This window comes from Rhyacophila brunnea, unplaced genomic scaffold (genome assembly GCF_057557595.1).
Source record: "Rhyacophila brunnea isolate RB1 unplaced genomic scaffold, BYU_Rbru_1.0 scaffold_23, whole genome shotgun sequence".
Lineage (NCBI taxonomy): Eukaryota > Metazoa > Arthropoda > Insecta > Trichoptera > Rhyacophilidae > Rhyacophila > Rhyacophila brunnea.
Window position 1 is genome coordinate 1,150,783 of NW_028232893.1, and position 27,840 is coordinate 1,178,622.

Sequence of the window (27,840 nt, forward strand, 5' to 3'; positions counted from 1 at the left end):
ACTTCATAACTCAAGTGGATTTATTGGAAAATACATAAAATCACTAAAAATACACTGATACCCTTTGGAACACCATTTGAAAACGTTTCTGTAGAGCTTTTAACCCTAGCGATAGGTAGGGGGCCCCGACAAAGATCCTGGCCTGGGGTCCGCTTCAAGATGTGGGGGCCATGCCGTGGAGCATCGTATTTTTTTCAAATGTGATTTTTCTAGTGGGTTGTTACATTCCCAAATGGTCTTCATTTGGGGATGTCTCTGTGAATCTGTAGAGGCCCAAATCGAGAAATAGTAAGGGTTGATTACGAAAATAAATAATAATACAGCCGGCAATGCTGTAAATCACGGCCGTTTAAAAATATCGGCAACGTCGCGATTGTCGCCGTTTTTCGACAACGCTTCTCGCTGAAAGCGAAACACAAGATGGCGGGTAATACGCGCCAGACGGCCAAACAGTAAACATCGTTAACTCGCGCTTCATATAAAAGAAAAAAATGTAACCATTAGTATAATTATATTAAGCCAAATAAACCTCGTCGTTTCCACCACAATTTCGGTGTGTTATTTGTCCACCTCCAAGTCCTGAATCCAGACGAAGAAAGAAAGTGACAGCATGTTTTCACTTTCAAAAATGGAGGGAGATGACAGGGTATATATTATATCTGAAGTATTTCCAAGTTATGTATGTTATATGTATAATATATGGAATGTTACATTCTCAAATCTTGTGAATTATTCGTTGAATAAAAGAAATGGTTTATTATTAATAATTTCATAATACTAAATCCACGACAACGAAATCGGTACAGATCGATATTTATAATAATACTTATTCCACATACTTAACCTAGAATCCCGAAAAATCCGAATTTATTACTATAACAAGCCTACTAGACATAAGTTTGTATTAATAATGCTTGAAAAACACACGGTTATGTCAAGACCGTGAACAAATTAGAGTAAAGCGCGAATTATATTATGGTGCATGTCGCTGACTATCACGTGACATCACAGTAAACTGCCGCTACGGGAAAAATCTTGTGTAATATCGTTTTGATCTTTAAAATGTTATCAGACGTTTTCTCCCATCCTGTAGCACATTTTAAACCTTAAAACTAACTACACCCACGGTGGCCGCGCGGCTTAAGCGTTGGACTATCACGCCGTAGGTCCCAGGTTCGAATCCTGAGTTTGGCAAGTACACATATTGTTTTTCAATTTGTGTGTGAGTCAGGGTATTGACCTAATAGGTTGAGCAAGTGGCTGACATCCATTTCTCGTAAAAAAAACTAAATCTGTTAATACAAAGCTCTACTCTGTGGAGGCCCATATGATCATATTATTAGGATCGGACATGGTCTTATTATCAAACTAACATTGTCAGTTGGAAAAATCTGACGAAATCACTAGAACAATAATGAGGTCACCTCACGTTGAACTGCACTGCATCGACACCTGCATGACTCAATGAACGTTTTTATCATCTTCTACATGCCTGCACTAATTTTCGTCTGTCATGTCAAAATCAGGTTTTTTTTATTTTTAGCGGTTGGCACTGTGTATTTTCTATAAGAATGTTGTCTATTATCTATGGTCTGCAGGTTGGGTTCTCTTCAAAATATTATCTATGGATGTCATGTCGCAAGTCATTTTAACGTACGCACACGTAGAGACTGTTAAATTTAATTGAAATTAGCATGAATAATTAATAATAATTCAAATTACTAATACATTATAGTTGGCACTCTTCATCAGTGTAATTCTTTAGTTAATTGACAGAGATGGTGATCGTTCAAAATATTCTGCAAAATTACGAAACCATAGACTAAATTTTTCGCCGGAACCACGCGACAGTAGGCGACATGCACCTCAATTTGATTCGCGCTTCATCCCTTTAAGATTCCGTGAGTTGTCGAAACCATGCCCCGTATGAAGCAGCATCTGTGTAGACAACGTACTGCGAAGTATCGCAAAATCCGGTGCTGCTATCTGGGAGGCTGGCGGAGACAACTCCTCGCAGTGACCAAGATCTGCCTTGCCGGACGTACAGTCCACTTCCTGAGTCGCCGTTGCACGGGCTGGATCCATCTCTGCTGCCTAAACATATAAAAACAATTATAATATTTTAATTATTATTATCCTAAGATATTTTGGAAAACGCTCCAATTTTTTTATTTAATTACCATTTTGTTGATTTTTAAACTATTTCAATTCATTTTTAGAGTCCCGAATTTACTTCAATTTGAATCCAGCAGAATCTGATAAAACTCGACACAATCACAGATAATATCATTTTTAATTCACAAGAAATAAACGCATATTTCCTCACTAATTACTACGAAAATATAATCTAAAACCACTTCACTGCCACTTATCTGTCAAACTGAAATAGATGATTGATTTTCAATTGTTTTCTTTTGCGAACCGCCTATAACAAGTTCATTTGACGTGTCAAAATTCAAATTTAGAATTTGCAGAAATAATCGAAAAAATGTGACATTTCTATTAGCACCCATAAATATAATCAATTTCAATCAAGACATTTATTGTAAGATGAAGATAATTTTAATACTGCTATCAATAAATTCAATAATTTCAGACTTACGAGTGATATAAGAAACTACATTATATTATACATATTACGTTCTTTTCAATATTAATGTAAGTATCACGTCATACTATCCTGATTCAGTAATAATTGTATTATTTTTACATTTAGGTAGGTAAATGAAATTAATGTGACTTTAATACAAGTAATTAAATATTAATGATGTTTATATATTTTATAATTATGAGAAGGCATTTGATTTGATTCTATAAAAAAATCTTCTATTATACACGCCCTTAGCAACCAAGGAATTTCCAGACGCTACATAAACATATTGATCAGTATATACAGTGATGCCACAGCATGCGTGAAACTCCACAAACGGTCGTGTAAATTCCCCATTAACAAAGGTGTCCGGCAAGGTGATACCATTTCACCTAAACTATTCACCGCTACTCTTGAGGAAATATTTAGGAAACTTGATTGGGAGGAAAAAGGTGTTCCAATTAATGGGGAGCACCTCAGTCACCTGCGATTTGCAGATGATATAGTTATACTTTCACAAGACCCGAAAGACATCCAAGGTAGAATGCAAGAACTCGCGGATGTCAGTCAAACGGTCGGCCTAAAGATAAACGTCTCAAAGACAAAAGTGATGATGAACTGTTTTTCGGACCGTGCGATTATCTGTATTAATGGCTCCCAGCTCGAGCAAGTCAGCAGCTACGTCTATCTCGGACAGTAGGTGTCCATTGACGGAAGCATGCACGATGAAATTTCTCGAAGAACAAAGCTGGGATGGAGTGCCTTCGGACGTCTGAATAGTATCTTCAAAAGTGACCTACCATTGTGTTTTAAGCGTAGGGTGTTCGACCAATGTGTGCTACCCGTGCTCACGTATGGCTGCGAGGCGTGGACCCTCAACACGAGAGATGTCCAAAGGCTAAGAGTCGCACAGCGAGGCATGGAGAGGTGTATGTTGGGCATCACGCGAAAGGACCGTAAGAGAAACGAATGGGTTAGGAAGCAGACAGGAGTACGCGATGTAATAGACGTTGCCAAACAGCTGAAATGGAGATGGGCGGGGTACATTTCTCGCCGAAAGGACGGGCACTGGACCAAATAAATGCCGTTATCCAGTAGTACCCAAGGGGCACGAAACGGCCAGTCACCATAAAAGCCGCTGGATTGACGAACTGATAAAGTTCGGCGGAAATACGGGGCAGCGAACGACACAGGACCGAGAGAGTTGGAAGATGCTTGGAGAGGCCTTCATCTAGCAGTGGATTGACCCCGGCTGATGATGATATATTTTATAATAATAATTATATATAAAATTACAGTAACCTTTCTTTTTCTTTTATATCATTAGTAACTATTAATACTCGATAAAAATTAAATTGCAATAATGTTTCTTTTAATAATGATATTATGCCAGCGCTCGAAATGGAAAAGTTTACGAACCGGAACGCTCGCCAACTTTCTGAAGATACTAACATAGTTATCAAATTCTATGTGTATTTTATAAAAATAAGTTCGTTAGATTTTTGTTATATGACCTATCTCGCTCAGACTGTCAAATTATTTTTTCCACGAGACGGAGTGATAATTTTATCAATTTTACGTACTGGAACGTACAATAAGTAAGTACCTGCTACTTTTTCCATTTTTGTATATGATAAAAATAATATTTTTTTTATTTCCCCACAGAGATAATTTGTTAAATAATAATTTTATTTTAGCAAGTTGGAATTTATTCATTAGTATATTAAGTACTTACGAATTTTAAAATAAAGTATCATTTTTGATCCCCTTCAGAGTGGTAATTACGAGTATATACGAGAAATAGTGGGTACAATCTAATGGGATCTTCCCCCATTGAATAAATATGAAAAATAAGACTATCCTGCAGTGGCGATGGGTGGAGGTAGGGTGGATTCACCATAGATAGTGCAGACTAAACTTTGTTAGTTATAGGAGTTTACAGATAGTGTTGGTTAGTTTTTAAAAATCAATTAAACCCTGGGAAAACCAAGCCACAATACGCACCTATGTTTTCTTGGTTCAATGAAAACAAATAAGTATGAATGAAAAGGTGCAATATATAAACATATTATGTATATTCTATTAAAATGTCAGTGGTAGCAATCGGCGATTGCCAGCTGTTCTGCTAGGCCTATCAGTCTGAAGTGGTATCAGACGATATTGTGAAGGCCAGACTCCAGAATAGACTACGCATATGACCCCAAATTTATATTTGCAGTGACGACTTGCAAATCGTAAAACTGACAAATCAGCGAAATGTCAAACTGTCTGAGGTGAATGAAAATCCATCCTGAAGGGAAAACTATGGCGCCGTCTATTCATACTTCACAATTATATTAATATCCAATATCGCCAAGCCGTCTGCAGGACCTAGCGAGACAGACTGGCGACCGCCAGCTGGCTCTGCTAGTTAATAGTATATTAGGCCAGGAGTTCCGAACAGCTTACGCGTTGGCTTATAATGTCATGAGTCCCAGATTCCAATCCTCGGTCTGGCAAATAGACAATATATTCTTTTTCAATTTGTGTTTGAAGTCAGCAACATCAATTTCTCGTCAAAACAGTAAAAACTATTTCTCTTAAAAGCTCTTTTAAGATAATTGCCACCTTGAAGGGGGATATGCTTTGCTTAGGAGAAAAAAAAATGCTATTTTATTAGTACTTAATATAATATGTACTAAAGATCTACCATCGTAAGTTGGCGGCCGGTCGTATTTGAAACTAAAATTGTCTATCGAGGATAAATTTGTTACAAATGCCATTTAATTTTACAACATGTTTGGATTGCATAATATTTGTACAGAAATCTACTACCAATAAAAAATTATAAATTACCATTTTTTTGTTAGTTATGGTAATATTCTCAATGTCATACTAGCGCCCTCCCTGAAACGCCAATTTATGATGGTAGATCTATACTGAATAAATTTCAACATGCTTTATTTAGTATTTAACAAATTATCTGGGTGAGGAAATAAAAATGTCTATATTTGTATCACATACAAAAATAGGGAAAATAAAATTCTCATCAGAAATGTAAAATTGAATTTAATTTAATTTACTAATTATTTACGACATTACCTCGGAGTATCCGGCTTCAAACAATCCGGCAAGCAACATGGATTTTTAGGGCATTTTTTTAGGGATTTTTAGGGTACTAAATGAAACATGAAAGTCAAGAAAATAATATATTCTAAAAAATATTATATCATGTAGTGCAGGGTTGGTGAACCTTTGTATGTACGCGTGCCAAAATTTCCCAAATATTATTTTAACCATCTTAACCTATTAACTGTCTGAAGTGCCGAGCAGCTTTTCGTGAGGAAAAAATAGTTTTTAAAAATCCTATTTAAAAAATGATGATGTTCTAGAATCTAGATACCTACCACTCACAGAACACAGCACACGTATTATACTGTTGTTTAATTTAATAAAACGCATTTTTATTGTTGTACTTATTCCACTTTTAATTAATAAATTAGGACCGGTTTCGTCCGCGTCAGAGGAACATTTTCAACACGACACGTATTATTGCTTTATCACTTTTTTTTCAATTACGACATACATTTCGGTCCAAAATTTTTAAAACTGTCTGCTAGAATTACTACTACCTAGCTTCACCAAGTTTTTGTTTCTTATTTGAGGCAATCATTTTTTTTTGTGTAAAAAATGAAATTGTTTGTTAATATATTAATTAGTTTTGTTGTTATCGCACAAATTGACGCGAGAATCGCTCCGATCAGATGAGACATTCTCTCGCTACAGTAGTCTCAAGCATCGTAAATCGATCAAAATTAGAGGTTCACGGCGCGGCATCCTCCGCCGCCTGATGAGGTTAGTGTGTTGATAATATATGTGACTCATAAAGTCTAAGGACAGACCTATCCAATTATATATTTATATTAAACGTAATGCTTATTCGTGAAGAGTGTTTGCCTGCTATTTTTTATACAATGCAATCTGTCATTTATTTTTTTCTCTTCAAAAGCACGACATGAAAAATCATCTCGCGTGCCATTGGTTCGCCACCCCTGATGTAGTGAGTACTTATAGCATTTAATGGTAATAATTGACTATTATATTTGCCTATAATCATATATTTTGCAAGTTAATTACTATTAATAAATATAACCATTGAGAACCTATTAATATTACTTAAGAAATATTATTTTAATTTTATATATAATTATTATTCATAAATATAAACATTATGAATTAATTACCTACATAAAATGTCACATGAATTTTATTTACCTATCTAAATGTTTACATTACTTATCTATGAAATATTTTGAGAGCTCAAATAATTCGATATTTGAAAGTAAAAATATTATCGCTGAAAAACAAACGAAATCGGTGTAGTCTATCAAAATGATGTATCTAGTGAAGTAACATTTAAGTGTGCAGGATTTGATGAATCAATGCAGTTTTATATGGAGTTTTAATCTTTTCCACCCTGTAATAATCATTGAATGCCAATGTGGCCTTATTAGATTTAAATAATCACGACAAATTTTAGTGGGACAAAGTGTATTGAGCGTGATAATCGATGTGAGGATTTAAATGTCAAAATAACTACCGAAATGTATACAAACCCGTTATTTTTAAGCTTAAAAAGTTCTACTGTATCAATGATATGAATGGAGGTACCACAGGGCTGCTTTGGGCTTTAGAGCAATTGGATGAAGAAGATTTTTTACCTGCACATAGCGTTGTGCCTGATGTGAGGTTGTGGAAAGTGATATGTGAACCCCTGCAGGCGATAGTACTGACGATAGGGACCTCCAGCTTCAGGGGTTTACTCGTGAACAACACTCCAGACCCATCTCGACCCCAACCCACTACCTGAAATTAAATTATGAATATTAATTAATAACGTAGGAAGCAGGTTATACTTAGCCATTATCATCATTGGCGAAACAACCCAGGGTCGGCCATTGCCTCCTTAAGTCGTCTTCCTCAGTCTGATCTTTTATTCGCATTCCTCCTCTTATTCGGTATTACAATCCTTTGAGTCTCCCAATAATCCTATGCCCATTTTGTAGAGTTCCCCAAATTCCTCATAGACCACTCTTGGACCGACTCGTAGACCAATCCACTTTGTGGTTGAGATTTCATCATAATTCTTTACTCCAAATACCGCTCTCAGAATCTTTCGTTCTATAATCATAAGTCCTTTTCAGAATTCTGCTTTCTGTGACGTGATGGTAAAGTATACGGGGCATTAGACACAATTTTGGACCGTATCTACAACATCAGGGACTTGTAAAATGTTAACACATTAAGGATTAATATTTATTTAATTATTTGATAATAATGTCCCTTTAAGGAGGACGAAACCGGTCCAAAATTTAATTATAAAAGGGGAATGAGTACCTTCTATAAAATTGTGTTTTATTTAATTAAACAAATAATTCATCAAATAATAATCCTTAATTATTAATTAGCCATACGTATTTGTTTTTATTGAACTAAGAATATAATTTTACAGATGGTCTTGGTAGTTTTAAAAATCAATTAAACCCTGCCTAAACCAAACCATACAAAAACAAAGACCCAGCTCTACAAAACCGCCATACGCACAGTCGTTGCATACTGGTGCGAGTCATGGACGCTAAATATGAAAGCAGCTGAAATTGTGGACTGCTTTAAGAGAAAGATCCTGAGGCAGATATACGGACCCATGAATGATGGTGGGGAGTGGAGAATTAGGTACAACACGGAACTATATCGCTTATACCAAGATTCAAAACTCTCCACCTTCATAAAACTTCAGAGGCTAAACTGGGCAGGCCATGTCCAGCGCATGCCTGAGTCACGGATAGCGAAGAAGATCCTCAAAGAAAACCCAGGGGAGAAAAGGCCAGTGGAAAAGCCACGCACACAATGGGGTGATAACATTACAAAAGATGCCAACCAGCTGCTAAAAATCAGGAACTGGAAAAGACCTGCGATCGTTCCGGCTGGAGGACGGCGGTGGAGGAGGCCAGGGCTCGACTTGAGCTGTAGCGCCATCGAAGAAGAAACCAAACCATAATAGTTTTGGTATACTTTGGGCGATACGACAAAATTGTGCATACTTTTTTCATTCATATTTAAACAAACATAATTTGGAAACATCTCAATCAGTGGCGAGGGGTTAAGATTCGAGATAAATATTGCACACTAAATTTTGTCAGTCATACTATTATTTCTTTTCATTGAACTAAGAAGACAGTTTGCAGATGGTGCTGGTTAGTTTTTAAAATTCAATTAAACCCTACCTAAAACAAAGCATACGAGTTTAGGTATGCTATGGCGATCCTACAAAAATAGTGCACACTTTTTTAGGCATACTTATTTGTTTTCGTCCGATTAAGAATACATAATTACACATATTGTTGGTTCATTTTTTTAAATTCATTAAGTCCTGCCTAAACCGAACTATAGTTGATAAAAAAATAATATTCTATCGAAAAAAAATAGAAAGTTATGTATGTATTAATTGTATAATTTTAGGTATTTTATAGATAGGCGAGTAATTTTGACTATTATCTAGTATGGCTCCGTTTTCGCAGGGCTTAATAATTGAATTAAAAAAAAACTAACTAAACACTGTCTGTAAATTGTAGTCTTATTTCAATGAACACAAATACGTATGACTGACAAAGTTTAATGTGCCCTATTTATGGCTGATCTTAATAGCTCACATCCACCATTCGTTCTCATTATGAATAAAATTCTAAAACGACTACCATATCTTATTAATAACAATACACTCGATAGCATATTATAATAAATCGTCAAAACATAATAATAGATCATTATTCTTTAGGAACAATAAGTTTTCACTAATTAGGTTTTTTACTGACACTTCAACTATTCATAATTTGTTTATTGTATTTTTTGTAACCTTTGACTTGATAGGTAGGTAATGGAGTTTTTACCTACTTTATTGATTTATTATATAAGCTAGAGTAAAGAGAGTTCGTTGTCAGTATGTGTTTACTTTTGGTGTGTGTACACGGCGCCTGAAGATGCCGAAAGGCGAAACCCGGGTCGCAAAAAACGACTTAAATGGAATAGTACAGAGCTTGAATCCATTATAATTTAAATTCAAGTCCCATCAAGTATCTTCGGTCGATAGTATTAAAATTATGAATAGTGGTTGAAGTGTTTGTAAAACCCCCTACTTTATAAATAATAATACACTCAATAAGCGTATAATAAATCATCAAGACCTAATAATAGATCATTAATTATTATAAACAATAAAAATACTACACTTTTTTTTAATATGACCTTTGACTTGATAGGTAGGCAATGGAGTTTTTACCTACTTTATTGTATTGAACCAGAACCAGAACCAACCTGCCACTGGTAATGCCAATTGGGAGCGCGATAACTATGTTCAACGAAATTGCTTCGGGTGTTAATATATTCCACCTACGTGAGAATGAGTTTAGGTGGACGTTGTTTTATAAATTCTTAAAATAGGGTCTGCTTAACTCATCCGGTGTACTTCCTTGTGCCTATCTAATTTATCTACTGATCAATCTCTTTTTTATGTAATACTGTTTTATATATCTTTGTTTCTAAATGTCATGTTGTGAACGTCTTAAACTTATAATTTGTAATGTCCACAATTTGTTAAAAAATAAATAAATTTAAATTAAATTGAATTGATTTGTTATATTAGTTATAGTTAATAGTATTCGTTGTCAGTGTTTATTTGCCTATTAGTGGTGAGTGTACACAGTGCCTGAAGATGCCGAAAGGCGAAACCCATGTCGCAAAAAATATGCCATAGTACATAACTTAAATCCATTAGAATTTAAATTCAAATTCCACCAAGTACCTTCGGTTGATAGTATTAAGTCTTTCTGCGCCAAAGACTCGCTAAGCGCGTGGCTATTAGATACTATTAGCATGATAATCAAATGTGCCAAATAGCTAGTAATTAACTGGTCAGCAGTGAATGTGTATGTAATAATGATTATTAGCTTACAGTGCCAGTGCGTCCTACAATGTTATCCAGGCTGATGTCTCCCTGCCAGAGACAGACCGGTTTCACGAACTTGGTGAAGGTGACTTCCGCGACGATCAGCACGGCGATGTCCGACTTGAGTGGGTTACGGGAGAAAGTAGGGTAGACCAAGATTTGCGTGGGGGTGCGCACTTGACTGTTCTGACTGCTGAAGTCGAAGAGTTTGTAAGCGCCGAAACCGAGTAATATGTCGTCCACGGAGATTATCGCATTCCCTTGTCTCGTTACGCAGTGACCGGCTGGAAACAAACATCATTAATCATTTATATTACACGTAGGGGTGCAAAACACCCGGGCGGCAAAATCCAGGGGCTGCGAAATTCCGAAAAAGAAATTTTAAATGATATTGTTAAAATATATTATAAATGTTAATAAATTACATCAAAATAAATCTATGATCAGTTTTCTTCCGTGTACAGCGCTCTAAATGGAAAAGTTTACGAACCGGAGCGTTCAACAGTTTTCTGAATATATATGCATATTTATCAAATGTTATGTGTATTTCATAAAAATAAGTGTGTTCGATTTTCTATTAAGTATATGGCATGTCTAGCTCAGATGGCTATTTTTTTTCCACATGAGATGGAGCAATAATTTTACCGATTTAACGAACAGGAACGGCGCTCCAGTGCGCTCCGGTCCATTTCAAGCCCTGTCCGTGTTATTTAAAATTCATTTAAAAATGCTTCCTTGATAATATATTTAGCCGTGTCCGGAAATATGGGTGGTTCAAAATATCTATGGATCAAGTCAAATTTTTATAAAATTCGATTTTTTTGTTTCAGTGGCTAGATAAAACAGATTTCTATATTGTGTGTTAATATCACAATATTAGCTCTACAATTTTCCGCATAAATGACATTACTAGTATTGATAAGACATCAAATTGAATGTGAATCATGTCCATTTTGACAGTTCCTTCAGCAGTATAAAGAGATATTTGCTGACATTAATCTGCTAATATTAATAAATACTGAATATACTTTAAGTTAAACTATCTATTTAAATTGATCCATATACTATCAAAATATGGTAAGTATATACATTGAAAACATTCCGGAATTTTACAAAAGGAGTTTTAACTATACTTTCAAATATCTCAGGATCCATTTTGATGGACTTGATCCATAATTATTGTGAACTCATATGCAGTTCGCCGTATCACACTTCACCGTCAATGTTGTATCGGAAATATATGGCTGTATATTAAAGACCGTCCAATCTCTTTGGGTCGTGTAGTACTGATAAAAAATGTATAAATAAAACACGGTCCTTGCCGATTCACACTTTACAGGAAGACAGCAGCAAACAAATTTTGAAAATAGCTGATACCTATACTGGATTATTATTGTTAGGTTAGGTTTTCATTCTTGAATTCGTGAATTTTGCCAAAATCAGCTATGAAAATTGAATTAATGTTCTCAATAGGCTTTATGTAAGAGCAGTAGGAAATAATAATGGAAACGATTATTAAATCTACCTAATTTAATCAGTGCACAGTAGAAGAAAAACATCGCAGTCTGCACAATTTCGAAGTTTTTTCGAGTTATTCCACTAAGTAAGCAATGTATTTTCAAAGTGGACCATTGAAGTTAATCCCTCCAAACCAAAACCCGCCACGTACCACACCCGGTCTGAATCGAGCGTATCACGTGGCCCTACATTGGCGATGTGAAGCATCTAGTTCAGTTTTAGGCTGGGAATGACCTGGAAGAAGATACCCAGGACTAAGGTTGCTACGCTCAAAGTGAGCTCTGACTGAGTTTAAAGTTACTTTTTAATACAAAGTGCCGAGGAGAGAAGAGCACAGGGAAATTATAAAAATAAAAATGATTCTAGTGTATATAATATAACAAAAATAATGAAGCTAATCATACGGACAGCAAAAATTATGTGAAGAGATCTTCACGCCCGCAGTAAGACGCCGCAAATTTTTTAAATGCAAGATAATTGGCCTTAGTAGCAACTAAGTCGGACGGACCGATGGGCCCAACAGCTGGTTGGACCGACCTGAGCATCTCCTACCGTTCGGAGCACATTCTAAGACATTCCCAGAGGATGTGATTGGCATCCTGAGTTTACCCTCCGCATGGACATGTCGGACGGTTTACAAGTCCAAGCTTAAAGAGCTTGCCAGCGAACCCACCGTGTCCAGTCACAGTGAACCATGAAAAAGTCATGTGTGAATCAAACCTGTAACAACATGTTTGCTTGAGATTAAGGTAGCTCCACACGTGAAAAACGGCCCTGTGGTCCTGTTAATGTAGAGGGCGGTCAGCCATGGCCAGTCACCGGGATTAGTTTCCAATCCCATCACCACCAGGTGTACGAAATCCTCCCCATCAGCGATGCCGCATTTCGATAATCTGAAAATTTTCATTATAAAAGTATTACACCTATTTACATTATTAACACATACACAACTACCTACTGACGAGAAGTGCCCTGGTTTATCTCCTTTGACGAGGAATGAGCTTTACTGAGGCTAAGAACAGGGCACACAATGGGCAAAAGATTTGATGTTCTCATGGGAAGAAGCGAATCGCAACTCTGCGATGAATGTCATATTTTAGAGGACATTGTACATATAGCACTACAATGCCCTAAATATGAACTTCACAGAGTACAGCTGCGAATTGCGGATATCTATGAGAATGTCGACGAATTGAAGGGTGTCCTGGCGGTGGGTAAGACGGAAGAGCTAGGCAAAATTGTAAAGTTATTTAACAGAATAGGAGTGAGGACCTGATCGACGGATCCCCTTCTAGAAGAGAAGAGGCGATACGACAGCAAGTCGCAGTCAAAGCCTCGCTAAAATTACAAAAAAAAAAAATACCTACTCGCATGGCCCCCACATCCTGAAGCGGCCCCCCAGGCCAGAATATTTGACGGGCCCTTCTACTTATCGCTAATGTCAAAGTCATTGTGACGCTGCACAGTATCTTTTTCCAAATGATGTTCCAAGTCAAATTATGGGTAGGTAATCAGTGTATTTGTAGTTATTTTTTTATTAGTTATTTAATACATCCACTTGAATTATTATGTAGTTGTTAAGTCACACAGTACTCAAAAATTTCATGGCACAATCACATATTTTAAAACATTAATATTCTTGAGAAAAATAGCGCCACAGGCGACTTTTCGTTACTACTAGAGCCAGTGGCGAAGGGTGGAGGTAGGCTGTTAAGATCCCACATAAATAATGCACATTAAACTTTGTCACTTATACGTATTTGTTTTCATTGAAATAAGACTACAATTTGCAATTAAATTATACATAACTTTAGATTTTTTATAGATATAATATTATTTTTTATCTATTATAGTTTGGTTTAGGCTAGGCTTAATGAATTAAAAAAATGAACGAACAACATGTAATGTGTATTCTTAATTCAACGAAAACAAATAATTATGAATGAAAAAGTGTGCATAATTTTGTCGTATCGCCCAAAATATACTAAAACTATTATGGTTTGGTTTAGGCAGGGTTTAATTGCTTTTTAAAAACTAACAAACACCGTCTGTAAATTGTAGTCTTAGTTCAATAAAAACAAATACGTATGTCTAATTAAGTTTAATATGTACTATTTATGGCGGATCTAAACAGCCAACCTCCACCCTTCGCTACTGATTACAGCAAATTTGTGATGTGTGTTTATCTCATTTATAAGGTAGTCGCGGCACTTTGGGCCCCCCTGAGCCCGGGCCCGCAGGCTCGAGCCCTGTCAGCTCCCCTTTGTGGAAGCCATGACCTACTGTGCGAGTTTTATATCAAGTCTTCTACATCACCACGGTCGTTTCTAAAACGAAAATCCACCCCCGAATTTACTTTCCTCGTTACCGTAAAACTGGGTGAATAGGAACGTTTTCAGATTTCATATTTAATTTAAACCCTATGCTGTATGACTGAAGAGCTAAATTTGCTTGCCAAAAGTTGTGTCTGTGTTCAGTATGGTTTGGTAAATGGGAATACTCAATATTCACTCGCCATCGATATTTTCCCTAAACGGGGAGTGAAAAACCGCAAATTTTATTGAAACGCATGACATGTAAAAGAAATGCAGATTATAATACACCCAATCCTCTTTTTGCACGAGGGATACGTTCCAAAGATTACCGTGCAAAACAAAACCGTGTAAAAAAAATAAGGTGCCCGTACAAATATAGTAGATAGGTTCCATTACTTAATCAACTGAAAATACGAAATTCTTGAACTCAAAAATAAATCGAATGTATTTATTATTTATACATAAAAAAATATACATAAAAATACATAGTTTTCGATTTAAATTAAATTTAGCACAGAGAAATAATATATTCATTCAGTGTAGCTACTTGACATTAAACGTGCCCGTTTACTGCTGTTTTTCGTTGGCGAAAAATCACTCTCATCGCTGGAAATATTTAATGACGCTGACGCCGAAGCACGTGGCGCGTCTCTCGTATTGGACCCGAAGTGACTGACTAATGGCGCAATGTATGTAAGTATTTATATCTGAGCAGCATCCGGTGACAACATATGTATGTACCGGTGGCGTGCGGTCTATTGCAACGCATTTTTTTTATAAATATGTACATATGTATGTATTTTTATTCTTTTTAGTTTTTTAAATGGTGTTACAGCAAAAAAATCAGTGTAGATTGGAATCCGTCCTTTTTTTTAACCGTGTTATTTCGAAACCGTGCAAAAAAAAAAGCCGTGCTAAAAGAAGGTAGGGTGTAATTCTACTTTTTGGATTTTTCTACGAATTTACTATGGACGAGTGGTGTTTTATATTTGAAAGCTCGCGTATTTAACAGCTGTGAAAACTTTTTTTTTTGGTTTATTTATTATTTTGCAATAGCTATGAAATGCATGCTTGACTCGTATATACAATTAATAGGAATATTTCCGGTAAATGAGGCACTGGTAGAAGATGACTGTTCTGGCTCAAAAGAAAATCTAAAAGGTCTGTTTGAACTCAATATTATACCCTTGTTTAGAGCAGTAACATAATTACAGTTTTAACTAACATAAAATGGTATATAATACTCTAAGGGTCGTATGCATGAGATTCCCAAATACTTTATAGGCTATATACCTACTGCTCATTTGTATGCATGAGTGCAAATGTAATCCGTTGTTTAGCGACGTCACGATGTGACGTCATAATGTGTCATGGCGTTCAAATAATAGCAAATTTATAAAATTTCATTCCCCGACCATTAATTTAAAATTTTGAAATTGTAAATGTGTCTGAAAGTGTGCGAACGGTACCATATAAATTTAATAATTATATCAGTTATTTTATCACATTTATTTTATAATTCTACTGTACGAAATGATAGAGGATTGCCAGTAAGAATTTCCATTTGGTGGCAATACATACATATTATGACTAACTTTACTTCAATTATGAGATGTCAAAACAGAATAATTATAAATGACAGAAATGCAAATGGATTTAGATAATAATATATTGTAATGATCTCTGTATAATATTATCATTTATACCAATCACCGTATGACACTATTGATATCACCAGTACCAGTGTATTTGAGAGTTGTGTCTTGTTTATTACAGTTATCTTACAATAGATAACTAGGTAGGTAGGTACCATAATATTTTGAAGTTTGCAGAATGCAATTGCATATTTTAATGCCAGATACAGCAGTAGGTACCTACATTTGCGGTCCTTTAGCGGAGATATTTTATTGTAATATTACGTAAATCCATATTATCTCTTCATGAGACACACTGCGTTTTTTAAGCGAAATACGAGGCATTGTATCAGTTACCTACTGTCTAGATTATAGGATCTATATATATATGGATCAAAATTATACCTATTTTGTTAACAGCACGACTAGGAACTATTTTTAAAGTTCGCAAATATTTTACAGAGTCTACAAAATGAACGAGGGCCTCAAGCAAACGTTTGTTGTAATGAATGCATTATTAAAATGACATTTGAAAGTGACAGATGAAGCAGCCATTTTGAATGACGTGTGACGTCAGATTGCTTACGTCACAAACAGTGCTATACGCTATATGATGGAAAGGTCTGTTAAATAGCTTATAAAGAATTTGGGAATCTCATTCATACGGCTCTAAATCAAGAGTGGCTATTCCTAGTCGTCCGCCTGTCTGATATGTCCACATCTCTGATGCCCGTCCCACACAGCGTGCGATACAAGCCGTGCGACAGAGACAATGCGCTACAATCTCGAAGTTAGCCGATTATCGACGAATATCTATCTTAACCCCGATGGGTTAAACAAGAGTTGACTTGTAGGTAACTCACGTAGTGAATGTAGCGCATAGCAGACGTGTGTTTCGCCGTTTGGGGTTTTAGAAGTGACATTACGCTATAATCGACTACCTTGAACCACAATATGCTTGCCGAAAATATGTAATATTAAAAATAATAGTTAATATGAGTCGTACACATAGAACAGATAATACATAGAATACCGATAGGCAATATTCAATACGCCGCATGGTGAAGCAGGCTTTTGAATGTGTGAGTGTCCTACAAAAATGAAGCACGCATTATGCACGTGCAATAGTGTGGGTAATACACCAACATTAAATGAGCGTAAATGCATAAACCGAGAGCAGTTTTTAGTATTCGACGTAAAACGTATTCTTAACACGTGTGTAAGTTTAACCCGGATTCTTCCTTACTCGAGTCGGTAACCTGCTATCGCCTTACCCGTTGTGTATTTCAGTTCCCATTATTTCTGAGTTCCCTGGTCGTACAGTATCACAAGTAGATCTGTGCGTTTTTCATCATTTCGAGAAAATGACGAAAACCGTTTTGTTGGGTTTTTTAGTGTTATAATAGCATGAAATATGTTTCTACATTTAGAAATTAGAAATTCAATTCAAATTCAACAGTTCTAATTTTGTTTCCAAAGTATTGAACAGTTCTAATTATTCTGATACCAAGCCCTATTTTCCATCACAATTGTATACCACACAGATATGATTTTGATTCGAATATTATATTGCTAGTCGTACATTATGGTCAGAAGGATAATTTGGCATACTTAGGGTTCAAATAGACTATATGACGATCGGGCACATAATATAATATATGTTAAGAGCGTTTTAGTGTCTATGATCAAATCTATGCCATTCCGACATTTATACATACATATTGTATGACAACTATGACATCGTATTTACACTCTGTGACACAGGACGCCAACATAAGAAACGGGGTTTTCGACATATATATGACCGATCGTCATAGAGTGTATTTGACGCATTAGTTAAATTTCGATATATTTGCGACAGTTCTAGATACTATACGACTCATATGTACGTATTTACAATAACATTTTTATTAAAATAATTGTTTTATTTATGAACTAATTAGTTTGTGAGAAGAAATCATTATTTTCTCATATTTGAATAACTTTATATTTGTGTACTGTAGTTAATATTTACGATTTTTAAAGCTAATAATAAGCATATTCCTTGCGATGATAAAAGTAAAATAAAAGAACATTTTGTTTTATTTACGAGTACATACTATTTTTATATTTGTCTGAAGTCATCATTAATTGCTATTATTAAAATAACTTGATATTGAATTGGCATTGACACTATCTATGTTTATTTTCAATTTATAATTATTTTTGGCTTTAAATTACTACTTTTAATGTTAGTAGACCACCGCCAATAATTTCAAAAGCAGGTCGCTGTAGTAGTGGTTAAAAGTTTGACCATTCCTGCAGTCTATGGTATGAAAGGAAGATCAAGAGGGTTTTATAAGTAGGTTAATAACTGAGATGGAACAATACCCAGTATCCCCTCTATTCCTATTGGCCGGTCGTAGAAGGTTAGCCAAGAATGGGTTCTCCGGATTAAGTTGATGGTTTCCAGGATGTGCCCGTCGCTTGGTTCTGTTGTAGTTTTGCTGGAGGATATTTTTCTTGTAATCTTGATGATTAGGGTGGATTAGCACGTTCGTGGGGCGGTCCGGGGTCACAGCAGCAGTTACAGTGATATCGTCGAGGGTGATATTCATTAAAATTATGCTAGAATCGTCGACGGTTTCTGTGGAAGAAGACAACAACAATAATTATTATTGGATAATAAAATCATTATGTTTAATTTTTTTTATTCAACGAATAATTCAGAAGATTTTGAGAATGTGGCATTCCATATATTCAACATACCTACATAACTTGAAAACACCTCTACCCACCAGAAAAATCATATTTTAAAATAATACGATCCTCTACGGCAGGGTTTCCCAAACTATGTTCCCCCGAACCTGAATAGGTGTTCCGCAACCATTGGAAAGGTTTTATAGACTAAAACACATTTTTACTAAGTAGAAGTAAAATAAGCAAAACTAAAATAATTAAAGAATCTACTTCATATTGAAAGGTGAGTGATGATCAATCTCCACTGATGTTTATGACGTCAAGTATTTAGATAGGTCATGGCTCCCACAAGGGGGGGGGGGGGCTGACAGGCCTCTAGCCTGGGGACCTGGGCTTAAGGGGGGCCCGGTGTGAGAGATTGACCATCCAAGTGAGATAAACACATCACAAACATACACCAATAGTAAAAAATGTCGCTTGCGGCGCTGTTTCACTTCAAGCATGCTAACATTTAATAATGGATGGTTTTGCCATACTTACAATTTTTGATTATGGTTGATATTTGACATGTCCATAATTGTGCATATCAACATAAAAGTGGGTGTATTAAAAATACAAAAAAATGCTAAAAAAATACCCTTAATTTTACCTTGAACACCATTTGGAATATGTAACTGTAGATCTTCACATTGCCTTTAACCTTAGCGACAAGTAGAAGGCCCGCCAAAGATCCTAGCCAGGGGGCACGCTTAGGGATGTGGTGGCCATGATCTAGGTACAGGCGGAGGATCATCAGTTTTCTCACACCGTGAGCATGAAAAAGATCGAGTATATTGTTTTTAACTGATCGGCTGACAAGTCTTGTCAGTTTAACGACAGTTGCCAAAATTGGCAGAACGGTTAGCTGCACTAATAAATAATCTACAAAATAAAGTGTTCCGTTAAAATTTCCGGGTTTGCGAAGTGTTCCATTGCAGAAAAAGTTTGGGAAACCCTGCTCTACGGGATTCGAACTCGTGTAACCATTGGTGTTGCGTCAATCTGTGCATTAACCAATTATTTTTTTCTAGTGGGTATATATCTGTATATATAAACGATTGACTCATTAACAGTCTCGTTCGGTATACACGAGAAGTTGCTCGTTATAAAAGTGAATAAATGTATGGAGAGAATCTTAAACTAAAAATATGTAAACGAATGTTACCTCATTACATCCGAAATCTCGCTATTTCCGTGATCGTAATAACCAAGTTCGACTGTATATCAATCGGGTTTCTTACACAACAATAAAACTAAATAGATAAAAAAAAATATGTTCCCAAATTAACTAAAATTAGATCCCTGATTGCTTGGCACATTGATTCGCCCTTTCTCGTTTCAAATTGAATTATAAAAAATTCTCATATCAAATATATTAATAAATTAAGTACCTATACATAATATACACTCCTGTTATTCATCAGCTGTTAAATTCAGACTAGTCCTTCACACAAAAACCTGTGGTAATATCGATTTCCAAAAAATATGTAACATTGATCTATGCATTACAATTTTGTAGAAGGTGTGTTAATGCTAGTGTATTATTTATCATCTAACTTATCTATTCAAATCAAACCATTCCCTGTGTGAACACGACAGACGCGTCAGTATGAGCACTCTATAGAACAATGACAGGCAATGACAGTTCATACATATACAACAACGGGAGGGGCGGAAAAAGTAGGACCAGTCGTTGTGAATGTATCGGCTTTCTACTTGAGTCGGCAATGTTATAAATACATTTTTTGACTACCTGGCAAACCGGTACAGTACTCTTGTCCATTGTGCACGATGGAGGTGACCTTTGGCAATGGCCAGCGCTGGGGGAAACGCACGTTCTTGCTAAGGGATGATTCGTCCAGGGGCTGCTTGGTCACGTCACTCCTCAAATTGCGCTGGATTAACAAAGTATATTGTAATATTATATTTTCACACTTACACACATGTCTTGAAGGTGATTTTTCATCTTTAATCCTTAAATGCATGGTGTATTCGTACGAATACACAGTACTTTATGACATGTCTTGTCTGAATCCTACAAATTTTAGTGTTGATTTAAATTTTTAATAATTTATATCCCTTTAATTTAATGTTTGACCACCTAATCAGACGATTTGTTGAAACTTGCAGTTTCTCCATATTCACTGTGATTTTTTTATGAAAAAAAATACAACTTTTCGTCCAACAAAAATCATTTTACATTCACAAAAGGTAAGACAAGCAAAGTATTATAAAATATTTTAGGTTTTTATCTTATCTTTTAAGAAATAGTGATATTTTCATTTGTATTCATTCGAATACACCATGCATTAGGCCGCAGGGGGGGCCAAACTGCGGCCCGTCGGGTATTTTTTTGTGGCCCGCCATCATTAATTGTACTTCGATTACGAATAACTTTTTTATGATTTTTTTAAAAATATTGACAATAGATTAAAATTTGAAGAATTTGTTGTTTCGTAAATGTATTATCTCAGTAGGTCTTTCTTGCGTCTCGTCTCACACTATATAACCACTATTTTCTACGTTGAACATCGTGACACATTTAAATACTTTTAACTCCGCGTTGCAAGGAAAAAAATATGCCCATGATATGGTAAAAAGTTTGAATGGATTTCAATTAAAACTCAAGTTATGCCTTTGACAAATATCGAATAACAACGTGGGCCACTTTCCAACTTTGACAGAATATACCAGAATATAAATTTGAAGAATATGGTAAAATTATTAAAGCTCTGGATGACGATTTTTCACAAAGATTTGGTGACTTCCGAAAAATTGAGACAAGTTTAGCAATAGTACGCGATTCATTTTCAATAGATATTGATAGTGTACCGACAGAGCTACAACTTGAGATTATTGATCTGCAGTGTGACACTGATTTAAGAGAATTTCATCGTCGTGAAGAAATCTCCAAATTTTACAATGCCCTTAATTCAGACAAATTCGACCAACTTAAAGATTATACAAGAAAAATTTTCGTTATTTTTGGATCAACCTATATATGTGAATAAATATTTTCGATCATGAACCTCAATAAAAATTCTTTACGATCAAATATCTCCGATGCCCATTTAAAAGCAGTTTTGAGAATATCAACTACAAAATTAACACCTGAATTAAAAAAAAATGTTAAAAAATGTAAACAGTTCCATTCTTCTCATTAATTTTTTGTAATGTTTATTTTTTGTGATAATAAATAGTGTATGTCTAAAAATTGTATTTTACTTGCGGCCCGCCGCTCATTTTGAATTCTTGAATTCGGCCCTCCATCCAAAAAGTTTGCCCCCCCTGCATTAATGGGTAATATTTGCCACTTAGATAATGATGTATTTTGTGCGAATACTTTTAGGCACTTTTAGATTAACCATGGCTCGAAGACACTATTTAATTGACAAGAAAATTGAAGAGTGAACACCGTTCTGTTTCTTCATGTTCTGTTTATTCATGGAACCGGTATTTTTAAGGCACCACTAGACAAACATGCTTGAAAACCACTGTTGTACGGAATCTTAGTCACTGCCCTTATTATTGTTTAGGCATGGAAAAAAATATAACTATTACATACCAATTGTAATGTGTTGTTGCTTGACATATCCAATTTCATGGCGATTGTAGTGCCTGGTGATGGAACAGACAATTCGATAATCCCATACGTCTCCAACCCATCAGATTCATATCTGAATACACTTGGGCAAGGAGACGAGGAGTAGTCCTGTCCCGAAGTATTCACCAACAAACACAGACATATTGATAATATCACTTTACACTTTTCAGAAAACATTACACCACTTGATCCACAAAGTTAATAATATTTTTAATTTAACTATTTCTAAAACAATGCAGGTTTAAAAAAGTGTAATTTATTATTAAACATACGTAATTTGGAATATCTCAGAAATATAATTAATATTTAATTTTGCCAGGATTAGAATGGACATGAGGTAGACGGAAGAAGACAGTTATAAATTGAGGGGTGTGGTCGAAAAACTTGGTAACCTCTCGGTTATCAACAGGAAATTCTGTGGTTATCAAATTTGTTACTGTGGTATGTGATATTTTGAGTTAACTATTTTATCGAGTAATTAAAGAATATATCTATATGTCAATCATTTTAGTTAAAGCATATATTAATAGAAGGCAGTAATACAGAAAAATACATCCCATATTTACATACTTTACTATTGAAAAATAAGAGAAACCACAGCCAGATGGCCGCCAGTAGAATCTCTACTTGACAGCATTGCAATAATTCAAACTTCAATATTGAAGGAATGCCGACGATTTTTGAAGAACAAATGGTAAAAATCCAATCTGATGAACCTCAAGCCAATGACATTAATATGGACGAAGCATCTGGAAAAAAAATGACACTCACTTTTTTGACGGGTCTGCCGAATGGCATAATCTGTTCTAACGCCATTACAATAAAGGTGATATTGCTTTAAATTCCCGATGCTTTTTGTCGGGTTTGCCGAATGGCATAATTCATATTTTAATATCAATATCGTTCGCTCAAATGAACATTGACACTAGAAACACTGTTCTAACGCCATTACAATTATGATATTGCTATAAATTCCCGATGCGTGATATCGCATAATGGAAATTGCGTGACGTCTACCTATACATGTGCGAATGTCGCTATGCGCCAATTTACTTGCGAGCTACTGTACTGAGTGCGTTGTCCATTAATAATGTTATTGCATCAAGCTTATTTTGAAACTGTTGATCAAGCTGAAAATAATGTTCTAGTGCAGTGCTTCTCAAAAATTTTCATACCACGGTACCCTAAACCAGAAAAAAAATCCACGGCTCCCTCCCCATTTTTTTTTTGTTGACCAACTTACTTGTTTAGTGACCAACAGTACTTTATTTACCACTAATTATAATTATAGGTAAATTTTTATTAAAAATTTAAAACTTTTATTTAATGATAAGGATGTAAATTGCATATTTTTACATAATACATCAATATCCGGTACTGCTTTGAAATGCTAATTCGCAGGGTGTGCTCCCAAGTCTCCGTTGAAAAGCACGATCTGTGTTCATTTTACCACGTTTTTCTTAGCTCATATTCTTGTTTGTCCGGTGGTTGTTTATCCAGTACAAATCTTGCAATCAATTTTTAACTAACTTCCCGACTAGTTAGACATTTGAAGCTTTTAGAATATATCAGAACACGATGCAAATGCGTTCTTTTAATACTTTTAGCCATCTTTAAGTAGATTTGAATTCATTTTCAGTTAATTCTGTTTTGTATGAAAAGTTATTTCGGAATAAATCCGTAATCCAATCCACTATTATTGGTTGCTAAGGGGGTGGTCTTAGCAACTAAATTATTAATATATACGTACGTTACTATGGAAATCAAAATGACATTTCAGTATTCTATATTTGTTTGTTTGTTGCGAAATAGCAAAAAAATGATTTGTTGACAATTGCCTTATTTGTCCTAAATTATTAATACATAGGATTGTCAAGTTTATATGTTTCAACAGAAGATTTAAAAACGTGGTATATAAAAAGTTCTTTTTATCTTGTAATTATTTTATTATCAGTAATGATAAAAATGCTGTTTCACATAGGTATGTTGCTGCAAAAGAAAATATGATTAACAAAGCTGCCAAAACTGACGGGTATTCTTGCTGTCGCCTTATCCAGAATACTGCAAGACTTATTTCATTAAATCAGACTTAAGAGGAATTATCTGATCTAATATCAATCAATTCTTCTTGAGCTGCCTACGTTATGTAATCATATTTTATGGATTTATTAAATGGTGTTATTATCCAATTGTATTTTGGTCTCAGATCCAATTGTACGCGGCTCCCTAGCAGGAGCTCCAGGTCCCCCGTTGAGGGCGCGCCCCCCAGTTTGAAAAGTACTGTTCTAGTGGATAAATTTTCTGATGAAGTAAGCAGTCCCTTCATATGGACACGTACGTTGACAGTTTGAAAGATTCATATGGGGCAGTTTGATCAGCTGATCTGTGGTGTGTCCATTAACATACATATTGTCCGTGGTAGACTTAACCTGGAGGTCAAACTTGCTGTGTATGCCCAGCTTATACGTAAAATCTTGAGGGCGCGAACGCCGATCAACATTGTTAGATTCTATGGATCTAGAGCTCTGCATAATCCCGAAGTACTTGACCCCTGGGCCACCCCCGGAGGAGATGGGTGAATAACGTCAAGAGAGACGCCGAGTGTGACCGACTGGAAAGAGAGAGCTTGGGATAGAGATCCCTGGAGGAAGGTTGTAGAGTCTGCCATGGACCTGAATGTTATATTATAGCAGCTTAAGTAAATAATTAAATAAGTAGAGTGTGACTGACTGGAAAGAGAGAGCTTGGGATAGAGATCCTGGAGGATGGCTGTAGAGTCGACCATGGACCTGAATGTTATATAATACCGGATTTAATAAATAAATAAGTATAAACCCTTTTAGATTTTTCAAGAATAAAAATTATATCAGTGAATCAAATAAATTCCAACAAAACGATAACATTAAACAAGCGATAACCTTGTTTAATATGGAAAAATCCCAAAAACTAAAATCGTTTTAAATTTATCATTTTTGTTTATAAATCTTGATTTTTGAGGAAAATTACGCTATTTTTATTAATTATTATCTTATATTAGTCAGATGTGTCTTTTAATTACGTAGAAGCTGTTAAAATTAATTGAAATTAACATGAATAATTAATAATAATTCAAATTATTAATACATTATAGTAGGCACTCTTCGTCAGTCTCATTCTTCAGTGAATTTACAGAGATGGTACGAGACGAAACCATAGATTAAATTTGTCGCCGCGACAGCGTGGCAGTAGGCGACATGCACCATGGCATGCACCTCAGTTTGATTCGCGCTTTAGAGGCACCGTATGACAGTGGCGAAGGGTGGAGGAAGACTGTTCAAGCCGGACGTGTATATTATATTAGAATGGGTTTAAATGAACTGTTTCTAATCTTGTAATCTGTTGTAATCACCCAAGGGGTATATTTAAAATTATTGGATCTCTCAACAATTCTGCCTTCCTTTTGTGCTTCTTCAGAAGTGGTGCTTCACACAGCACTTGTTAATCGAATATCGTAAGAAACGTTTTGATAACATTGATATTGAGTCAAGTTAGTGGCGAAGGGTGTATGTGGATTCGACATAAATAGTGGACACTAAACTTTGTCAGTCAGTTGGTACTTAAAAGCTACAAATTACAGTGTCCGGAAACTTGTACTTATACAGTTCGCCGTATCACACTTCACCGTGAAATGTTGTATCGGAAATATATTGCCGTATATTAAAGACCATCCAAACTCTTTTGGTCGTATACCTACTACTGACATAAAATTCATGACTAAATAAAACACGGTTCATGTCGGTTTACACTTTAAGTACAGGAAGCCAGCAGCAAACAAATTTTGAAAATAGCCGATATACTGGATTATTTTCTAGGTTAGGTTAGCTTTTCCTTCTTAATTCATGAATTTTGCCAAAATCAGCTTTGAAAATTGAATTAATGTTCATAATGAATCTAATAAAATTGGAAACCGTAAGGTCATCTCTTTCCGATAAAAAAGCTCACGGCGAACTGTGCCACGGTGAAATGTTTTACGTACAATTTATATGTAGCCGCAAATTGCAGATAGTGTTGATTAATAATTTAAAATTCAATTAGGTCTGGCGTAACTACCTGTGTTTTATTTTATAATGTCTGTTTACAAAATTTGACACGTTCAATGCTGATTTTAATAGCGATTAAGCAATATTTTATAAGTTTCAGCACATCTATTCTATCCACAAGACTGCTATCGGCCGCTATCGGCAGTTATGGAGGGTAGTTTTTCATAGTTTTGTATCGAAGTATTAGCACTTATTATAACAATTAAAATAAGGAGTTGTAATTGTTACAATAAGTGCTATGTTTTAACGGCACCTGTCTTGACTGTGCTAAATTTTAGAACGAGATAGACAGTTTTAACCTTATCCGTGCCACGGACGAATTAACTCGCCAAAACATGTATGTCGCGTCAGGCCACGGACGAATATATTTGCGGGTTCTTGTAAACGTCGTAACTTCTGAATAAGCATTCTGTGTATATTTTCTAGACAATATTTACGTTTAAGTGTGAAAATATTCACGATAAACTTGATAAACATGTTGTGTTGCTAAGTTTTCACAAATATTTATCATTTCGTTCCTATTTCATATTTTTTAGAGGATTTATTTTATTCCTAAAATAGCTGGCCTACAAGTGTCCACCTTGTAAAAATTGGCTGGCAGTGATAAGGTTAACTGTATAGACGGCTAACTTATTGTTACAATAAAATTATAGGTAGTTTATCATATGTTTGTATTGAAGTATTAATAAATCATCAGCTTTTAACACTTTTAACACGCCGATAATACGTGTTAGATCTGATGCAGCTACATAGCTTATAACTACATGAGTTCGCTAATGGAATACCTGGAATATCTACGAAATCCCGTTAGGAATACTGATAACGAGTCATAAAGTCTACATACAAATATGGAATGGAATATTGTATATATATTTTTTTATAAGTATCTGTATTCGTATGTTTTTTTTTTATTTGTGTACCTATCTAAAATATAATATTATGTAAATATAAAAATTGTCTGATTTCTAAATTGTTTAGGCGGCAATGTCTGGGCGGTTTAGTCCGGGCGGTTTAGTCCAGGCGGTTTTGGTTCAGGTGGTTTTGTGGGGACCCCATTTTATTTATTCTGAAAAAATACTCATTTCCCATTAAGAGCATACTTCAGTGAAACGGCAAATAATTTTCAATAATAAGTGGGACGTAATTTCGCACGCGTTGCCAATCGGAGACTGAAAGTCGAGCTGTGAACACGTCAATTTTATTTGTGATGGCGTCGGAGGAATTAATTCTTAAATCGTATTTACTCGAAAAACAAAACATGCCAATGGATATATTATTATAATTACTTAAATAACAATCACAACATTAAATGGACGCATGTTGAATTTTTATAAATTATATTTTGTTCGGCACGCGTCATTTGCACAATCTGCGCGTCGCGCATTTTTTTTTATTGCTTTC

At 35.3% G+C, this 27,840-nt stretch overlaps 1 protein-coding gene across 5 annotated transcripts in view; it reads right to left on the reverse strand.

Moving 5' to 3' along the window:
* Positions 1-209: 209 nt before the first annotated feature.
* Positions 210-27,840, reverse strand: part of LOC147069320 (serine protease gd-like) — a 31,437-nt gene continuing 3,806 nt past the window's right edge. For all 5 annotated transcript variants that reach the window (XM_085950482.1, XM_085950481.1, XM_085950480.1 and 2 more), the window contains exons 2-8: positions 22,322-22,585; positions 20,510-20,651; positions 18,409-18,664; positions 12,810-12,982; positions 10,578-10,855; positions 7,291-7,435; positions 210-2,094 (exon numbers count right to left, since the gene is read on the reverse strand). In XM_085950482.1, coding sequence (XP_085806608.1) covers positions 1,892-2,094; positions 7,291-7,435; positions 10,578-10,855; positions 12,810-12,982; positions 18,409-18,664; positions 20,510-20,651; positions 22,322-22,537 — 1,413 coding nt within the window. In that variant the 5' untranslated portion in view covers positions 22,538-22,585 and the 3' untranslated portion in view covers positions 210-1,891. The remainder of the gene's footprint in view (positions 2,095-7,290; positions 7,436-10,577; positions 10,856-12,809; positions 12,983-18,408; positions 18,665-20,509; positions 20,652-22,321; positions 22,586-27,840) is intronic.